General features: G+C 38.7%; 1 protein-coding gene across 1 annotated transcript in view; it reads right to left on the minus strand.

Annotated features, from left to right (window-relative positions):
* Positions 1-1,186: 1,186 nt before the first annotated feature.
* The window catches only part of CPQ (carboxypeptidase Q), a 450,704-nt gene continuing 437,167 nt past the window's right edge, over positions 1,187-14,723 (minus strand). Inside the window, exon 8 of the mRNA XM_044245247.1 lies at positions 1,187-1,662. Coding sequence (XP_044101182.1) covers positions 1,499-1,662 — 164 coding nt within the window. The 3' untranslated portion in view covers positions 1,187-1,498. The remainder of the gene's footprint in view (positions 1,663-14,723) is intronic.

Here is a 14,723-nt window from a genome sequence, read left to right on the forward strand (position 1 = left end):
TTAGATCACAACTCTTGAAAGCTCCATTTTTTTTTTTTTAAATTTTTTAATAAACATATAATGTATTAGCCCCAGGGTACAGGTCTGTGAATCGCCAGGTTTACACACTTCACAGCACTCACCATAGCACACACCCTTCCCAATGTCCATAACCCAACCACCCTCTCCCCATGCCCCCCTCCCGCCCCATACCACCCTCAGTTTGTTTTGTGACATTAAGAGTCTCTTATGGTCTGTTTCCTTCCCGATTCTTTTCCTAGCCCCCCAAATCCCCATGTTGCATCTCCACGTCCTTTGAAAGCTCCATTCTGATCCTTGTTTGTTTTCTTCACTAATTCTTCTTTTTGTGCTTTAGTTTGGGCAATTTTTATTGACCTATTTTTGAGTTCATCTATTCTTTCCTCAGCCTTGTTCATTCTGCTAAAGTACCCAACAAGGAAATGCTTCATCTCTGTTATTACATTTTTAATTTTGGCATTGACATTTGACTTTTATAGTTTTCATCTGTGTTGAAATTCTTCTTCTGTTCATACACGTAGTCCTGGATCTTTAATGTATCAGTCACAGTTACGTTAGAGTCCCCTCTGATAGTTCCAGCCTCTGGGTTATCTCTTAGTCTGGCTCTCTTATTTGCTTTAACTCTTGACTATGCACTTGTTTTTTCCTTGCAGTTAAAAAAATTTTTTTAACTGAATACTGGACATTGTGTGGAAAGAACAGTAGGTATTGTTCCAGAGTGGGCAAGGATCAATGTTTTTGCTCTATTAGGCTCTGTAAGTATTATTTATCCTCGCTGGGTCTCAACTGCACTAACAGAAAAATGGGAATAAGCCCCAACTTCATAGAAATACTGTATGAAATATGTAAAACATAAATGTAAAATATTATCATCACTTACCTGGTGATAGGCCGTAGTACTTACGTTTAGTAAGGCAACTAGATTATATATACTTGATTTTTATCTCCAAATGGTGACATCTTTTTTTCCTGTTAGTTAAAAAACTCACATATCATTTTAAAAATTCTAGTGAGATGAAAATGTACAAATTAGAAAGTCAAATGCCTCTACACATTCAGTTAAGACCATACTACAATTTTGAATTCCTCGACTCCATCAAAAAATAACATAAAAATTGGTGTCACTGTATTTGATTCAATGTTTATGAACACAAACATGAAAACCAGAGATCTTCCAAATTTTTATTGAGTATTTATCTTCAAAGCAGAAACAGTAATTTTCACAGGTGGTATAAAAAAAGGTCCCCACTGTGATCCCTACCATATTTTGACTGTATGTGGGAGTGGGGATCATTTCGTCCTTTAGAAACAGAGAATTTGGAAAGTATTGAGAAAGATGGTAACAGAAAGTATGATAAAGTATTAAACTCTGAAAATGGATAAGGTGAGATCAAACTGTTCGTTGAAGAGGGACTTCCTGGAACTGCATTTCTAGAATTCCTGGCCAGAAAGGACACAAGTGCTTGCTTGCTTTTTCTCGTTAAGACCTGGGCAGCATTTCCTCCATGTCTGCGATGACGTAAGAGACAACAGCCCAAACAGCAGCAGCCACATTCATCTGCTTTGGATCCATGACAGTCATGGTATCTCCATGGGAGTGATGGAAGGAGAAATATTTATAGAGGTCATCAACTAGACTGGCTCCTGGGAAGGAAAGAGAAAGAATTTTTTTTAATTAACATATAATGTATTATTTGCTTCAGGAGTACAGGTCAGTGATTCATCAGTCTTACACAGTTCACAGCGCTCACCATAGCACATACCCTCCCCCGTACCCATCCCTCAGCCACCCCATCCCTCCCACCCTCCTTCCCTCCAGCAACCCTCAGTTTGTTTTCTGAGATTTAGAAACTCTTATGGAGACAAACCGTAAGAGACTCTTGATCTCAGGAAGAGGAAGAATTCTTAGCGAAGTACTTCGACAGAGATGTGGAAGAACTGCTCAGAAACCACTGCTCAGAAACTACTCTTCCCCACTTCACTCTTCCTGGTCCTACTGTGCAGGCTACCATGCAAAATCATTACTCTCCCAGGCTGTCTGGCAGCAAGAAATGGCCAAGTGGACACCATACTTACTACAAGGATGTGAGTGGCAGGCTTTAGGAGAGTTCTAGGAAAGTCTTTACTTTCCCAACAAGAGTCAGGAAAATGCCCTTGTGCTGTGTTAAAAGTAGATAAAAAAAAAAAAAAAGTAGATAAAAAGTTTGGAAGTACATGGGGCTAAAAGCTCCCACACTAAAAAGGGCCAAGTGTAAGGACAAAAGGAGGCTGGATTTAGAAAACATCGCTAGGCCACTGAACAGGCTCTCCAATGCCTACTTCTGGACTATTGGCCACATAAAGGAAAATAAACATTTATTTGTTTAAGTAACTGATACAAATATCCTATTTATTTATAAAAAGATAACATTTGCAGGGTACCTGGGTGGCTCAGTGGGTTAAAGCCTCTGCCTTCAGCTCAGGTCATAATCCCAGGATCCTGGGATCAAGCCTGCCTCTCTGCCTACATATGATCTCTCTCTGTCAAATAAATAAATAAAATATTAAAAAAAAAAAAGATAACATTTGCTTTTGTATCTGCCAGAGTGCAAATTATGTACCTTCCTGGATACAAAAGAAAGCCCACACTCTTTTGCTCAAGGTTTCTTCTCAAATCATGGAGGGAAGGATATGATACTTTCCATAAGATTTCCCAACAACCTCCAAGGACATCAGCAGGTATCTCTGCCCCACTTATGAGCTTTCTTCTTTCTCTAGTGAAGCTTTTTTCTAGCTTTCACCATGATTCACAGCCCTGGGGAGTCTCTGCCATCCCTTAGTCAACCTTAGGAACCTCCTGGGCCCAGTTTGTGGATTCCAACTGCAGTTCTTTATCCTCTGGCCTTATTAACTTAATGACATACTGTCTTATCATGAACTACACACACATAAGGTTGCAGAGAACGCAAGTGCGTATCATGACGGGTGACAATATAAAAAAGTACACGTATGTCCACAGTCCAATGCAAGGAAGATATTACCAGTACCTCTGAACACCATTTTATGAGTTCCTCCACCCCTCGCCAATCCCTCCCTTCCTCCCTCCAGAGGTACCCATTTTTCCATTCTGCTTGTGTGTTAATCACTCCTTGACTTTTTAAAAAATAGTCTCACTGTATGTTTATATGTCATATAATAAATAAAATAAATAAATAAGCAAGTAAGTAAATAATTGTTTAACACTGTCTGCCTTTGAAACATAGACACCAGATATATTTCTGTGACTTGCTTTTTCCCACTCAGTACGTTTAACTGTAGTATTTTCATTTTTTATTGCTGTATATTATTTCATTGCATTTATTTATCCATTTTCCTGATGATGGACATTCAGGTTGCTTCCAGTTTTCTATTATTATATGTTGCTAGCAGCATTCTTTAGCATCTAACTAAAGGAATGGAATTCCTGGGCTATATAGTAGGTGTGTACTCGATTTTATCATGTAATTCTAAAATGCTGCCCTTTTCAATGTGCACTTCTGCTGTCAGTATCTGAGTCCTCCTCTTGTCTTACATCCTCTCTAGCACTTGCTCTTGTCAGGCTAATATTTGCTAATCTGGTGGGTATGAAATATTATCTCATTATGGTTTTAACTTTAATTGTTAAAATTATTAATGAGATTGAACATGTTTTCATATACGTATTTTTTGTCATTTATGTTTTCTCTTTTGTGAAATTATTTTTGCTCATTTTCAATAGATTTATCTTTTCTTATTGATTTATAGGAATTCTTAAAATATTTTAGATACTAAGAATAAGAAGTATCTTAATTACTACTAGTAGCTTAGTTACTACTGCTTTCTATGTCTTATAATCTGGCAGAGCAAATTCTGTCACCTTCTCTTCCTTCCCCTTCAGGAATGTCTTCCTATTCTTAACTGATCTTTCAGATGAAGTTTGGAATCATTTTTATTTTATTTTATTTTATTTCTTTTTTAAGATTTTATTTATTTATTTGACAGAGAGGGAGAGATCACAAGCACGCAGGGAGGAAGGCAGAGAGAGGAGAAAGTAGGCTCTCCGCAGAGCAGAGAGCCCGATGCGGGGCTCGATCCCAGGACGCTGGGATCATGACCTGAGCCAAAGGCAGAGGCTTCAACCCACTGAGCCACCCAGGCGCTCCTGGAATCATTTTTAAATTGTATAAAAAATATTCTTGAAATTTGATGGAAGTTGTGTTAATCCACATGTCAATTTCAGGAGAACTCACATCTTTATATTAGGATATTGTGTTCTTATCCATGAAAATGTTTCTATTTATTGAAGTCTTCTGTAGCATCTTTAAAGTTTTGTGATGCAGCTTGCATACTTTTTGTTAGTTATCTTTTCTCCAAGGAGCATACTTTTTGTTGCTAATTGTAAATTATACATTTAAAAAAAACGGCATTTTCTGTTTGTGGCTATCCTTTTTTAGCATCAAGGATATATCTGATTCATTAAAAGGCAGGTGTTCCTTCTTTTGTACATTCTGGAGCAGTTTGTGTAAGAATGATTCGTTTCCTGGTTTTGTTTTGTTTTTGTTTTTGTTTTTTTGTAGAACTCTTTACAAAACCATCTAAGTCCCCGCATCTGGGTGTCTGGGTGGCTCAGTCATTAAGCGTCTGCCTTCAGCTCAGGTCATGATCCCAGGGTCCTGGGATGGAACCCTGCATCAGGATCCCTGCTCAGCAGGAAGCCTGATTCTCCCTCTCCCACTCCCTCTGCTTGTGTTCTCTCTCTCGCTGTGTCTCTCTCTATCAAATAAATAAATAAAATCTTAAAAAAAAAAAACAACCCAAAAGAACCCATTTAAGTCTGATAATTTGCTTATGGTAAATATTTTAACTAATGATTTGATTTCTATCCTGGTTATTGGGCTACTGGGATTTTGTATTTCTTCCTGAATTAACTTTGGAAATTATATTTTTTAGGAATGTGTGAGTTTTGCCCAAATATTCAAAATAATCAAAATCAAAATAATCAGCATGAAGTTATCAGTAATATCCTGTTTTTATCTCTGTTTATGTCTGCATGTATAGGAATGAACTTTTTTTCATTCTCCATATTAGTTATGTTTTCTCTCTTTTTTGTTCATCAGTCTTGTCAGCAGTTTGTCAGTCTTATTAGTCTTTTGGAAAAAAAGGCTGGGGGAGCACCTGGGTGGCTCAGTCGTTAAGCATCTGCCTTCAGCTCAGGTCATGATCCCAGGGTCCTGGGATGGAGCCCTGCATCAGGCTCCCTGCTCAGCGGGAAGCCTGATTCTCCCTCTCCCACTCCCCTGTTTGTGTTCCCTCTCTAGCTGTGTCTTTGTGTGAAATAAATAAATAAAATCTTTTAAAAAAGAAAAAGAAAAGAAAAAATAAAGACAACTTTTTTGAACACTCTACTATAGAGTGCTTTTCCTTCCATTGATGTTTACTCATATTTATTGCTTCCCTCCTTCTTCCTTATTTGCTTTTTAAAAAAATTTGCTTTATTTGCTTTTTGCTTTATTTGCTTTTGCTTTTTCTTTTTCTAACATCTTGAGGTGAATGTTCAGTTTATTGCTTTGCAGTGTTCTGTCTCCAGCATAAGCAATAAGGCTACAATGTTCCTCCTACTGCTGCTTCAGCTATCTATACCCCACCAACTCTGAGGAGTATGGTCAAGATCCCGGAGTTCTAAATATTCACCAATTCCTGGTTTGATTTTTTCTTTGACGCATACATTAGAATGTGTTTTCTAATTTTTAAAATGCATGGGGTTCCCTTATTTTTTCATTACTGATTTCTAATTGAACTGATAGAGAATACAGGTTATACGATACAGTTTCTTTTCAATCCATTGAGATTTTCTCTGTGGCCTATTGTGTGATCCATTTCTACAAATGTTCCATGTGTGGAAAGAACGTGATTCCTGTGTGTTGTGTATATGCATGAGATCACGCTTGTTTCTTCAAATCTCTTAACACCTAACGGATTTATTTTCTATTTGAGCTATCAATTTTGAGAGGGATATGTGAAAATTGTCCCTCTGTGATTTTGGATTTCTTTTTTCTTGCAGTTCCAGCAATTTCTTTTTTATGTATTTCAAACTTACACTATTAGGGACACACAAATTTAGAGTTACAGCTTCCTGGTAAATTGAACATCTTTATTAATGCGTAGTTGTCCTCTTCATTTTTAGTAATGCTTTTTTTCTTGAAGTTAGTTTTTCCTAATACTTAATACAGCCATACCTTCTTCCTTTACCCTAATATGTCTTCTCCCATTATTTTACTTGCACTCTTCCTTTCTCCTTATGTTTTTAGAGGCTTCTGTTATGAAGACTTTAAAGCTGAATTTAAAAAATCTAGTCTAACAGTCTGAATTTTAACTGGACAGTATAATTTCTTTGTAAGATTTTATTTATTTATTTGAAAGACAGAGAACACAAGTAGGCAGAGAGACAGGCAGAGGGAGAGGAAGGGAAGCAGGCTCCCTGCTGAGCAGAGAGCCCGATGGGGGGCTCGATCCCAGAACCCTGGGATCATGACCTGAGCTGAAGGCAGAGGCTTTAACCCACTGAGCCACCCAGGCGCCCCATGGACAGTATAATTTCTTCATGAAGATTGTGATTACTATTAAGTTAAATTCATTTATGCCATCCTAGTTTTTGCTTTCTATTTGTTAATTGTGTTTTCTAGATTTATTATTTTTTTTCTCCCTTTCCTTTCTTGCCTTCCTCTGTGTTGATTTTTCCCCCTATCATTCCTTCTTTGTCTCCAATCTACTAGTTTGGAGGTGACACACTTTATTTCAATTCCATCAGTGGAGACCCTAGAAATCTTAGCTCACATATTTAGTCAAAGTTAATCAATATCTTATATAAGGACACTAGGATCCTTTTGTCTCCAGATGCACTCACTGCTCATTCAAAACCATGATCCAGGGAAACAGATTGGCAGATATCCTCACACAAATGCCAGGCTCCAGAGTTTTCTTACCTCTATAAATTCTTGCTTTATCATTTTTCATCTCTGAGGAATTTCCTTACTTTGCCTCATTAAGCCATGTATTATAGAAAGACAGTTATAGTTTTATCCAAAATAGTTTTTGGGGGGAGGAATGTGTCTATAAACTTCTGGTCTACCATGTTAGTAGAGTTCTCTTCCTATAGTCCTCTACTTCCTGCCCTGTGGATTGGACCCTGTCCTTGTTCCTATGATCTTCGTGGCCTTAGCATGCTGTCTAGATTTTCTCTATCCCAGCCCAAGTTTTTAAAACTTCGTGCCAAGGTTTACCTCTATCTAAGTCCCTAAACTTCTTGTTCTGAAGTAGAATTTGGATTTATCTCCATTCATATTTCACACTGAGTTCAGCTATAGTGCTATTAAACAAATATAAGCCAGTGAAGCAAAAAAAAAAAAAGTATAAAAGAAAAATTCAGTGGTTACCTCTGACAACTAATGACTCCAGTGCCTGCCAGGAAATATCCAAAACAGGGTGTATTAAGCTGACAATGCCTATCAAACCCTTCACCCGTGTGGAGGAAAGTCCTTCCAATTCAATGGTTTTTCTTTCTAAACTGGTAAAACATGTTTTCTGTTAGCCCATGGCTCTGAAAAAGTGGGATCTTACCATCATCCAGCCTGATAATGTAAAACCGTCAGTGGATGGGCTGGAGTTGAAGTTCACAAATATTCAGAAGGTTCGGTCCAGTTCAACTGGGCAATTGTACTTGAGTTCCTACAATTCTCTGGGCAGTGGTCTAAGTGCTGAGGCAGACGTAAAGATGAAAAAGACACAGCTGCTTCTGTCTTTCAAAAGAGAGCTTTTGACAGAGTGTCCACAAGCAATAATAACACAGAATGTACTGAGTGCCATGAGGAAAGGACAAAGAAATAGCAGATGCCTCATGTATCTGAATGACCTTCTTTGGCCCCTAGACTAGGTCCTCTTGCTGTGTGCACTCCATACTTCTCTTATAATCTCCACCACCTTTTGTTATAATTTTATGTTTGACATCTGATTTCCCCACTATACTGTAAACCCTCTGAAGGTAATACCTCTGCTTTGCTCTCTGCTCTGTCACCAATGCTTATAATATAGTGCCAAATAAAAGATGAATGTGTATTTGTTGAGCTAATGAATGAAACTGGTGAATTTTATGAGTGAACTGGGCCTTGAATGTGCTGTACCAGTCAGTGTCCTTGTAGGAAAAAGATGGGTCCTCCAAAAAAGTAATGTGGAGAATTTGATGAAAGGACTATTTACAAAGAGTGGTTGGGGTTAAATAAAGCTCAGAAGAGACGCTGAAGCATCCCAAGGCTGGCAAGAAAGAGACATTACCACTCCTAGGCTTGGAAGGCAAAGAGAGCAGCTCTGGCTTCAGGAGAGGGTCACCAGGGGAGCCATGGCTATTTGTAGAAGTCAGGGAACCAATCAGTTTCCTGCCGGTGCGTCCTGTATCCTATGGGGCCTCCCCATGGCCAAACCCAATCATGAGCCAGAGGGAAGGAGTGATTTGTTAATATGCAGTCCAAAACAGTCTCTAGGGCCACAACAGAGAAAGGTCAGGATTGATACGGAGTGGTAAAAGAGAATTTTAACATAAGTACTTAAGATATCAACAGACAAGAGATGGGGTGAGGACATTCCAAGTCAAAGAGTATGTGAGCATTCCACTTTGGGTGATGTGTTTGTGTGGGTAACTTAGGTTAATTATTGGCAGATAAATTCTTGGTAACCAACTGTGGAAAGCCCTGAATATTAGGCTGAAAATAGATGTAATGTATTAAGCTGAAAATAGATGGAATGGGGAGACTTTGGGAACCAAAGGGCAGGAAGGCAGGGAGATTAGAGTTCCATCTTAGGGACATCTCCAGAGGAATGTAGAGGTGGAGTTGTGTAAACATCATGGTGGTGAAGAGAAGGCTAGAGAAGAGGTATCATCTGGGGGCAGGTGACAAAGACCAGGGCCACATGAGAATATCCTAGTTTCTGAAATTCTCTAGAAAGCATATGGATGAAGATAATCAAAATTCCCAGTGAAAAGGCCAGAGGTCCATTTTAAAACCAGAAGATTCCTTATGTCATGATCTCACAGCACACCCAGGAGAGACAAATCTGTTTGCTTACTTTGGTAGGAGCAAGAAGCATTTTAACAGAAACTGTGACATTTTAGAACCAGCTGAGCCTGTGAGGAGCATATGCTGTCTGGATCCTAGAGAGCTTCAGGTGGAATACAAATTCATGTACAAGTTAAGGACAAAGTCAAGAGTGAAGTTCAAGGAATGAAAGTCACCGAGGGTAGATGGAAGATGAATTAGAATCATGTATACGAAGAAACAGGAAAGGACATTTCACTCCAGTAGACAGAGTATGGCTCACTTGGGGTTGTTTTCCTGCAATCCAGCGCTTCTTAAAGATACTGCATGATGGGTTATGGGAAAGGCTCCAAATTCCAGACTGAAAAAATAGAAGCAAGATAGACTTGTGTGTGCCCTCTCCAGGCCTCTGAAATTCCCGTTCAGTCTCAGACTGAAAGAACTTGCCTGCCAGATGGGTGGGAATTTGGCTGCCTCCCCTCACAACTGGAGCATTACAGAAGGCATTTCCTCAGAGATCTTCGAAGTTCCCATGAACATTTTATATAACTAAAACAACTCCAGAAAATCTGATATTACCAATGAGAATGCTGATAACCACAGGCGATAGGAGGTGGGCCTGTTGGCTGCCTTGCAGCTTTGTCTCTGCAATTCCAAGGAGACATTTTATCAGTGACAGCTACTAATCTAAAAGACCTGAGGGAGAGCCTGCATTTCAATTTTGAGAGCACCTGACATGCTCTCTTGGGTGGAGGGAATGTTAACTCTCCCTGGGGATAAACTGCAGTCTCTTTTGACAGGTATATGAGCTCTGAACAGGGAATCATCAAACGCTTTTTAGAAATAGAAAGCTGGTAGGAAGGAGTCTGCTCTGAAGGCCAACATTCACCCCCTGGAAAAAAACTACAGCATTATTAGGGTAGTTCACTGTTAGGAAATTATTTCTAAGGGACACTTGGAATTTAAGGATGTGAAGACATGTATCCTTGAGTATGTCAGCCAAGAAGGTAGACCTACACAGGGAGATATAGCTGAGAACACAGATGTTACAGTCAGATGGGCCTAGGTTCAAATTCAAACTCTTCTGCTTAATAACTGGGTGACTTTGGGTGAATCATATAAGGCCTTTTTAGCCTTAATTTTCTCACTCATGAAATGGGGCTCCTAGGATCTGACTTTCAAGGTTCTGGTCAAAATTAGTAGGCATTCAATTAATACTTTATTACAGATGTCAGAGATCCGTAGGGATGACCCGATATATACACAGCAACTTGATCAATTAAATGCAACTTGGAGGGACTTAAAGTTCGAATTTAGTAAGTTAAAGTTCTGACAAGTGTTCTTAAAGATGAAATAGCTGGGCCATGATGTCTATTCTATATGACCCCACCTCAGCCTGTTTGGATTATTTTTCCTTCTCCTCCTTCCCATCCCTTTCTCTCCTCTCTGAATCTTTTTCTATAAACATTCATGTCAGAAAATATTTTCCAGCTGTGTGACTGGGTGAAGATGGTCCAATGAATATTGTAAGAAATATCCAACCTGCCCCATACTGTTCACAGCAGATTCCAATTTTCACAGAGAGATCTCAGACTGTGGTTGTGCAGGATATTGGAACAAGATTGAATACCTGCTAATTCCTGAAAAGATCGGGGTGGGGGCGGAGCAAATATACAAAGATTCTCATATCCTCCTCTTTTCATAGGTTGACTCTCATTCATTTGTAATCAGTGGATTTTCATGTACACAAATTAGGCAATTCATGCAATGAGAAGTTTTTGAAAGACATTTGAAAGCTTTGAAAGTTTAAATTCAAGTCTGTTATTTCAGCACATACATTGGCTGCTGCAATGTTGCATGAAAGATGCACTAACAGGCAATCAGCTGTGGAAAATCCATTTCTCCTTTATAAACAGATCTTGAACAGTCTGGGGTATGCAATTTAATTGCAATGGAATGGATTACAGACATTCCCCTGATCATAATTGTGGGGTTAGAGAAGAATGTTATGGTCTTAACTTATTCCCTGCAAGAAAATGGTCCCCCTAGTATCTATAAAATCTAAAAAGACATTTAAACTTTAATTAAAATTATTATTTCTTTTAGCAACATTATCAATGAAAAACATTATTGCCAAAACAATTAGAAAATCAATTCATGGACTTTGTAGACATTTAATCTTTCTTTTCAAAAAGGGCAGCTTTATCCCTATGCTATTAAATCTCATTGAAAATTGGAGTAAGAAGCAGTTAATTAATAGCTTCCTAACCCATAGCTCTCCAGAAAAGAAAGCAACTTCTAAGCGAAAAAGGAAAACAAAAGCAAAAGCAAAAACAAAAACACAGAAAGGACAAGACAAGAAAGGGAAGGGAAAAAAATCTCCAATCAAAACTCCATAAAAAGTATTATAATTTTAGTTTCTAGACTCTTAATTTATCCAAGAATTGCCGAGTCTGTGCTAAAAAGGTTCAGGCATAAGTCTGTAGCTTCTCTTTGTAAAGCTTGGATTGGCTGCTGGGATAACCTGGACTACATAGTTTAAGTCAACACCGCCAGACCTGGTGAGCTCCCGTTCACATGTACCTGAACTCTGTGATAATGATTCATCCTTCCATAAAGTTAAACACTACAGAGCAGCAGCAAGACTAATTAATCCCTGCTGCATGAAGCTGGTACTACAGACTCACACATAGGAGGAGTAACAAGGACACTGTTTGTTGAGTGCTTCCTGTGCGCTTAAGGCTTTAGGAGATTATTCCATGTAGTTCTCCCAGTAAGCCCATGAAGGGATGGTCATCATGTGTCATTAACAGATGGAAAATAGATTTAAGGAACTTTCTAAAGTCATACAGTAATAAGTGGTAGAGATAGGATTCAAATCCAGGTGTCTCTGATCTAAAAACTGTACCCTTAACCAGTGTTCTCTACCTACTCTCACTGCTCTATCCCAGGAATCTTTAACTACTTTCTCCCTAGTGGGAAACAATTTGCACAATTTATTCCATTCACTGGTCTGGCCCCCCATACCTATTTCTGCCTCATGACTTAAAGACAGAAATTCAAATACGAGGTGTCCTGGATCATGAAACAGTGAAGACTTGAATTATGTTCATACAGTGGACAGCCTGGGACCACCTATCAGAAGATGAACAGCAGAGACCATCTGTCACCAAGTCCTCTGCTCTGTCTGGGCCACACTCTCAAGGGCCTGCCAGTCCTCTTGAGAGTTTCTGGATGGTTCTATCTAGAACTCCTCCACCCTGATCTCTCATTATCCCACTTTTCACTGTCTTAAGGTACATATTTTTTTAAAGTTTTTATTTATTTATTTGCCAGAGAGAGAACACAAGAGTCAGCAGAAACAGGGAGAGAGGCAGGCAGAGGAAGAAGCAGGGTCCCAACTGAGCATGGAGCCTGGCCTGAGACTCGATCCCAGGACCCTGAGATCATGACCTGAGCCAAAGGCAGATGCTTAACCGACTGAGCCACCCAGGTGGTCCTAAAAGTATATTATTCTTGTAACGGTTTTATCATTTGCTGCCTGTCTTTCCCATTGGGATATAAGCTCTATAAGTGCAAGAACTTTGTCTTTTTGTCCCACTTCCCAATGCCTAGCATGTAATAGAACCTCAATAAATATTTGCTGACCCACTAAATGGATAAATGAAAGAATTTATTAAATATCAAATTGGACAAAAGTAGAGAAGAATATTGATTGGTTTTATCCTCTCTCTACAGCAACTTTTGGTAAGTAAAGTCTGCTTTCCAGGGATACTACTCTTAGCTCTTGCCAAGTAGGTTCTTATTTCTAAATAAGAACTTAACTTAATATTTCTTTATTAAATTACCTAGTTTCTCAAATGCTCTATAAATTGGTATTACTATCTTACTGGATTCCTTATTAATTAATTGAATAAAATTCTTTGACATGTGTTTATTTTCTATTTGCATAAACACCATGATTTTACCTTTTAGAAAATTGTAATACCACGCATCTACAAACTATAAAAGAAAAATCACATTCAGACTTCTTTTAAGTTAAATTTCTCATAGTCACCATCTATAATTTTATCCATGAGCACCCTAACAAACAAAAGCACTGACCAAGCACTGATATATATCTATATCTGTGTTTCTGTGTGCAGAATGTTGGGCTTGTCCTTAACCTCTGCCAACCCATTAATATTCTTATTTCCCTCTTGAACAGCCTTCCAACTTCCACATGAGCGTCATAATTTTACCTTTTAGAAAATTGTAATTTAGTACCTTCTACCTACAAACCTTAGGTGAATAATCACATTCGTATATGATAAGGTCCTTATCTTTGAGTTTATTATTTATGTGTGTGTGTGTATTTATAGCTTCATATATAGCTGGAGAGAAACACCCATACCACTCTGTGCTTCTGTCCATTTTTGTAACACAAAATAACAACGATACTTCTTTGGGAGGGGTGATTTTGAATCTTACTCCTTGTTATATATTGGTCCCAATTTATTATTCTCCCTTTGTCCATATAGAACTTATTATCCACTTCCATAGCCTCTTGTCAGTAAAAGTCCCACCTATCTGAGCCAATGTGATTCCTCATAAATGCTTTTCTGCAGTTTCTCTCCACACTTGGGGAATGATGCTCAAAAAGGAAACATCTGTTAAAAAATGGTTTCTGACAGAATGTACTGTCAGAACATTCAATGTACGTGGGTCTTGGAGTTAAAAAGACTAAAGATTGTTTCTAGTGCAGTATTTACAATGAAAGCCTTAAAATTATCCTGGGTTTTCCATTAATTCTGCTCAAATGAACAGATTTTGATTTCTGGCTACAGATGCAAAAAAAGCTATGAAGCTACTGTGCAATAGAAAGCAGGTGTTAAGATACAAACCTTTGGGGCACGTGCACCCGAATGTTTACAGCAGCAATATCCACAATAGCCAAACTATGGAAAGAACCTAGATATCCATCAACAGATGAATGGATAAAGAACACGCAGTATATATACACAATGGAATACTATGCAGCCATCAAAAGAAATGAAATCTTGCCATTTGTGACGACGTGGATGGAACTAGAGGGTATCATGCTTAGTGAAATAGGTCAATCGGAGAAAGACAACTATCATATGATCTCCCTGATATGAGGAAGTGGAGATGCAACGTGGGGGGTTTGGGGGGTAGGAAAAGAATAAATGAAACAAGATGGGATTGGGAGGGAGACAAATCATAAGTGACTCTTAATCTCACAAAACAAACTGAGGTTTGCTGGGGGGAGGGGGCCAAGACAGGGGGGTGGGGTTATGGACACTGGGGAGGGTATGTGCTATGGTGAGTGCTGTGAAGTGTGTAAACCTGCCGATTCACAGACCTGTACCCCTGGGGATAAAAATACATTATATGTTTATAAAAAAATAAAAAATTTAATTAAAAAAAAGATACAAACCTTTGTCTCTGCTTGCCACCTCCCATTCTTTTGGCCAGCAGAGGCAAAGGAAATGAGACAAATTGGAAGTATTACATGGACATGCTGTTCTAGACTTATTTCCCATACTGAATATTAATAATTCTCCAAGACTGGTTGGCAGGAGTACTGCAGAAATGCCTGGGTGACATGGGAGAGCGGGAGCC

The sequence above is a fragment of the Neovison vison genome, chromosome 4 (genome assembly GCF_020171115.1).
Source record: "Neovison vison isolate M4711 chromosome 4, ASM_NN_V1, whole genome shotgun sequence".
Classification (NCBI taxonomy): domain Eukaryota; kingdom Metazoa; phylum Chordata; class Mammalia; order Carnivora; family Mustelidae; genus Neogale; species Neogale vison.